Below are 6000 nucleotides of genomic sequence, written 5' to 3' on the forward strand. Positions count from 1 at the left end.
CAAAATTTTGAGTATTAATCAGTTGAGAAGAAAGTTGTTGATTCCTAATTAACAGAAAATACTATTCCTTCCCAAAGTAATTTTTCCCTATAGATATCAGCTTCTTGCAATGTAATATTAGCTAAGCATGCATCAGCACTTCCTCTGTAAACATCCATTAACAACCAAGATGGAATTTTTATCACAGGGTTTTATAATGTGGCATAAAATGTCTAAACCTGGAACAATTATTTTTTTGGGTGGGTATTAAGTTTTGAGATTGTCATATAAATGAAGAAGTCATTTTTAATGCGAAATCTTGGCCCATGTTTTTAATATAGACTAAGTGTTTGTCTAATTTTGGTAGAATTCAGCCTTTCTTTTTAACAATGCTTTACTACCATTAATAATTCTTCTACCATCATAGGGACTTATTCACCAAAGCCTTTGTGATAGCTTGTTTTTCTTTCTTTCTTTTTTAATCTGTTTGTTAACCACTTTGCAGGAAAAAAAGAAAAGAAAAAAGCAACCCATCAAAACCAAAGGAAAAAGGAAAACATGCATTTTTAATAGCTTCTTAGAAACCGCATGTGCTGCTGGTGTTTAACGTACATTCCTCCTGCTAGCATTTTGCTAACTACATTTTAATAATCTGGTTCCAGCTTGTAACAATGCTACATCTCAATATGGGAACCCAAAATAATCCTTATTCTCTCATCCCCCTACTTCCACCCCCAACCTACTAAATTACCCAACACAGTTACACAAATGCAACCCAAAACCTTTATTGCAAAGCAATAAATCGGTGACTAGGGTAGGAGAAGGGTGAATTTAAAGTAGATTTAATTAAGAGTGCAGGTTTTGGTGGTGACGCCAAGGTACAAAAAATATCATTTTTAATGTGTGTCTTCCCAGACATGTTGGTTCTAGGAGATGAAGGCCCATGATGCTATTTCCACTCTGAGAGAGAATTTAATTCTCTTTTTGCTTTGGTCAGGATTCACTATTGATTGTGCAGCTGTGCTTGAGGCTGCAATAAGGTTAGTGGTCAATTGCACTAGATACTTTACAAACGTATATGATGTCCAAGCTTATTTTCTGTGGATTTTGGAGGGTCAGGAATAGAAAAAAAAATCACAGCAACTGCTGCTTATAAACTCGTCAACCTATATTTTTACTCCCTTGTTTTCCTCCTGTTTCATGCACATGTACACAGTATCTAGTGAGAAATAGATGCTAATCCCAGTGGAAATGGTGAATTAAAGAGCCTTTTGGAAAAAAAAAAATGAAGCCAAAGCATACAGGTGTAAATATGTAAATAGAAAAAACTACTTATTATACGTAGTTTAATAGGCATTTCCCACTGGGCATGAAGGTTTCTTTTCCACACACCCCTGCCCTTGTACCTTCCCTTTGGGAAGAGCCAGAGCTTTTGTACAGGTTGGAAGTAAATTACCAATGAAACACTGAAGCAAACACAAAAGCTTGTAGGAAACATCTTCTACCAGCTTGTTTTTGTAGGATTTAAAACTCTCCACAAGGTCCTTTGCACAAGTCAAAACTGCCAAAGGGACAGATGTTGCCAATTTCAAATGTACAGGGGGAAGGCAGATATTGCTAAGCAACCATGTACTTGAGAGAGCGTTTTTAGGAGAGGAGCCAAGGGAGTTATGCCTGGGAGCGCTCACGGCTTCTCATGGCTCAGTGCAAGGAAAGAGATTAAAAGTTCTTTCCTGTCAGGGCTACTACTTCAGCCGCCAGCACAAAAGACACTAACCCACTGACACTGATTAGGGTTGACAAGGGAATGTATGAAAACAGGAAATCTCTCTTGCCATGTAGGAAGACAATAAGACATGTTCACAGAGGTAAGTGTACCATACATACATGATTTGGCATTAACCTGCTTCTTGGGTAATTTAAGGTGTTTACTTGGAGGGGGGAGGGAAGCAGGGCAGATTGCTACAAGCAATACAGTGTAGGAGGCCTTAACTGGAATGGTTGTCTCATTTGCTTTAGGTAAATAGATAAGTGAAGGATTTGTGGTTTTATTCTTAACAGAAGGCTTTCATTTAAAGGCTCCCTCACTGCAAAAAAGAAAAAAAAAAAAAGAAATAAAAGAAATCAAGTCAACTCGTGGAGCTGCCAAAGAACAAAAGAACTTGTAAACAAGATGAGCCTTAATGTCAGATGTAGCTTTGTCCCCTTCCCCCTTCCCACCCTAGGACACTTCTTCATGGATAATTAACAGGGTTGTGTCCTGTTTCTGTACTTGTCTTGGATGCCAGTGGAGATGCTTCTTAAAAGATTGAAGTTGAGGTTTTTGAAGGTCTTCCCCCCCTCACACACTTTTTTTTTTTTTTTGAGAGAACACTTTTTTTCTCTTGCATATCAAAATGATATCTTTCTGTGGTAGTGTTTTATTAAATCCAATCTCAGCTTCTGGAACTTGTTTCTTCCTCCTTTTCTTCATTCTTCTAATTTGATGCATTAAAAAATGTGGGTAGGAGGATTTATATTTTGTTTTCCTGCTTAATAGGATATTTAGTGGTTGCCAGTTAGCCACATTTTAAGTGACATTTTATAGATTAAGGATGCTCTATAAATATATGCACTGTCAAGACAGTGCTGCAGGTGATAACTGTTGTGTGCCTTTTTTTAATGTTTGCTGTTATGCTGCTTCTAACACTGTTTCCCCACCCTATGTCATCTGCTCCAATAATATATCCCTATAATGACCCACTGTTACCCTGGTGAAAGGGATCTGGATGTTAAGGTGGTGAAGAGGGGAAGACAGGATGTATACTTTTGTTGTGAATTTGGAGAACTGAGAGCAAACTAGTCATATGCCACTGAGCTGATCTGGGTAGTTTGCCTATAAGGTTTAAAACTGCTGAAGGTCACTATAGTTGTGTCGAAATAAACACTGTATATTTAAGAGCAATAATATTTGTAGTTTATATGTGCTAAAATATACCATTTCAATTCTCTTATTTCAAGATGGAACTTTACCACTGCTAAGGGCTGGGGAGGAATTATTCCTTCCATGGGTAGCATTGTAAAGTTGGCCAGCTGCACCATGGAGATTTGTCACCTTCTGCAGTGTCAGAGGTTGTCTACTTCCGGAGTTGAGCCAGGTTAGATAGTCTTATAGCCACTCCTGTGTTTCCCACTGTGCTGACTGAGGCTGCCCCGTAGTCCTGAAATTTGAATATGCAGATATATTCCTTTCTGAAATAATACCCAGATGGGTATTCCTAATGGCATTCAATATTAGGAGAGATCTTTGCCCCAGAGTCACCTCACTTTGCATGGCTTGTTTGTTTTTCCCTTAGTTATGCCTCTCGTTTTTGCTAGACAAATTAAATGGCCTGTTTTATTATGTAATTGTTCCCTACCTTTAGGTTGCACAACCTTAGTACTTGATTTTCACCGATGATTAAACATAATGCTGTGTAAATTCCCTTTTGAAGCCCTTCCACCCTAAGCTTTTCCTCTCAAGAAAAGGGGCTTGGCTTATCCATTTTATAATAATACTAATTAACGTTTATGAGCGAGAGCCAGACTGCTGGTGTTTGATCTTTTTAGTAACTAGGGATTCTGATTCTGGAGTTGAAAGCCAAAGAGGCTTTTCTTGCTTCTTGGAACCTTTGCCCTTGACTTTTAGCACACTGATTTTCTTCCATTAGCTGCATTATAAAAATGCTTCATATTGTTGTGAAACTTGTAAAATTCCCCATTAACCTTCACTAGGGACTCGGGTGCTCTTTTACATGTACTCAGGTGTAACAAATGCTTCTGGATGTGGTCTTGGCAGCACATCATGACATGAGGCTGGTTTCTTGGAACATACTGCACCCCGAGCAAAATGCACCAATGAATTTTCTAGTGGTTTGTGCTGTTCCAGGAGGCTGTGAAAGGAGACTTTGCAGTTGGCCTCAGCTGTTCTACATTTATTGAAGAGCACGAAGCAAACTAAATACAACAGTGGTTGGGTGTTACCCTTAATCATACATTTTTCCCTTTATTTTTACTCTTACAAGAGCTTTCCTAAATCTTTCAAAGGAAAAGTAAACCAACCTCTCTGATTTTCTAGGCTGGTAAGAGCAAGTAGATCAATAGTTTGCAGTTTACAAGCTAATTTTAACTGATTTTTCACCTGTAACAATAATAGATAATGAGGCTTCTCCCAGGCATGGATGGTGTTTCTGCATTACCAATATAAATTGCAGTTTGAGAGGCTTAAAATAAAATTATCCAAATGTGCGTTTTACTTAATAAGCAGATAAGCATAACTCTCATTACTATCGACTCAGTGATGAAGGACCTGTTTTTAAGTTTAAAATATGGTTTCTTTCATCACTTTAAGTTAGTTTATAACAGGGGTGCTTAACCTCAGGCCAACAAACCAAATCTAGTCTGCAGAGCCATGGCATCCAGCCAGTGGGGCTCCCCAGAGGGCAGGGGAGCAGTAGCAATTAATACCACCAAATTGCCAAGCTCTGTGTGGTGGGTCAGGGCCAGGCCATGCCCCCTCCCCTTCCCCCACAGCCAGATTGGACCTGGGTTATGCCCTCTTTCCCCTGCTCCATGCAGCTGGGTTGGGACCAGGCCATGACCCCTTCCTCGTGCATTGGCCAGATTGGGGCTGGGCCATACTCCCTCTCCCCTGCGGGCCAGGTTGGGACCAGGCCAAACCCCTTTCTCCTGTACAGCTGGATCGGAGCCAGGCTGCCCCCCACCCCACTCTGCCTGGCCAGGCAGGGCTTTGCTATGCCTGTTCCCGACATTGGATCAGAGCCATGGGCTGTATGCAGCCCTTGAGCAGACCGGGCACCATACATCCAGCCTGCCAGGCAAAAAAGGTTGACCACCAGCGTTCTAAGGTGCAAATCTACCCTGCCTTCTACTTAATTTTAAACTAACATAGCAAACTGTTTTTCTGCTATCACCTCCCATTTCCCTTTATTTATAACCACGGCACAGTGTAGGATGTTGTTAGTTGCTGTGTCAGTTGCCACACAGTAATTTTGTCACATACCATGTGCCCCCAAATAAGACGCATGCTTTTATTTTTGGAAGGCAGAGTGTAGCAAAAAGATATTTCCATGGTCATGATGGAGAAAATTGATTGCATGCAGCAGCTCACTTGTCCCCCAGCTAGCTCAATGGCTCTTCAGGCAAAAGCCACTGACTCTACTGCTTGCTGTCCCAGAGAGAAGCAGCAGCCATTTTGGCAGTCAATACAGCACAATATTTCCCTGCTTCTCTTTTTCCTACATCCTTCTATTCAGCTTCCCTAAGACACCCACCCCTGTTTTGGAGGGCTGATTTTAGGGGTGTGGGTGGGGAGGTGTATATGGTATGTGAATAAATATAATATTAATTTTCTTGCAGAACAGTAGGGACTGTAAGCTTGACTAAGATCAGGACTTCATTTTCTGTAGACGCGTTAGAGACCCTTGTCACCACGAAGTCTATATAGACAAGTCCAAATGAGAGAGAGGGAGTATGCCTTCTGTTAGACATGGCAAGCTGAAGGGCTGCAAGACTTCCCAGGCTCATTAGGGAATTTGAGCAGAACCAGGAATTGTTTCCAGGATTCCTGGGCCTTAGGCTAGTGTCATAAGCATAGGGGTGTTGTTGCAGTCTGAGGAGGATGCTGTTTCTGTTTGACTTTGTCATCATTTGTGTTCCAGGATTTAAGCTTCATTCTACTTTTATTTTTATTTTTAAGTACGTCTATAGCCCTTGTTGATTATAAATTAGGGGTGCACTGATAAAGTTTTTTTTGGCTGATACCAACGGCCAATTATTAACTAGCCATATTGGCCAATACTGATCCAGTAATCGATATGCAGCCCAGCAGCTTGGACAGCAGCATCCAGCTGGTAAGTCCATAGGGGGGAAGGGGCATGGGGGGCACAGATCAAGGTCCCCATGGTGAGGGAGTGGGCCTTGGGCAGGGGCAGGCACTGCCAAGCCAGGGTGGGGTCCAGGATAGAGCCACAGGCAGCTTAT

The 6000-nt window shown here is 41.2% G+C and overlaps 1 protein-coding gene across 9 annotated transcripts in view; it reads left to right on the forward strand.

Annotated features, from left to right (window-relative positions):
- Window positions 1-6000, forward strand: part of AFF1 (AF4/FMR2 family member 1) — a 220426-nt gene that overhangs the window by 132519 nt on the left and 81907 nt on the right. The window contains exon 1 of one of the 9 annotated variants that reach the window (XM_014517140.2): window positions 1540-1847. The exons of the other annotated variants lie outside the window; for them this stretch is intronic. Within the exon in view, the coding sequence (XP_014372626.1) occupies window positions 1836-1847 (12 nt within the window). The 5' untranslated portion in view covers window positions 1540-1835. Of the gene's footprint in view, window positions 1-1539; window positions 1848-6000 lie in introns of those variants that run through there. 9 annotated transcript variants of the gene reach the window in all.

Source organism: Alligator sinensis, unplaced genomic scaffold, assembly GCF_000455745.1.
Source record: "Alligator sinensis unplaced genomic scaffold, ASM45574v1 scaffold125_1, whole genome shotgun sequence".
In the NCBI taxonomy this organism is placed as follows: domain Eukaryota; kingdom Metazoa; phylum Chordata; order Crocodylia; family Alligatoridae; genus Alligator; species Alligator sinensis.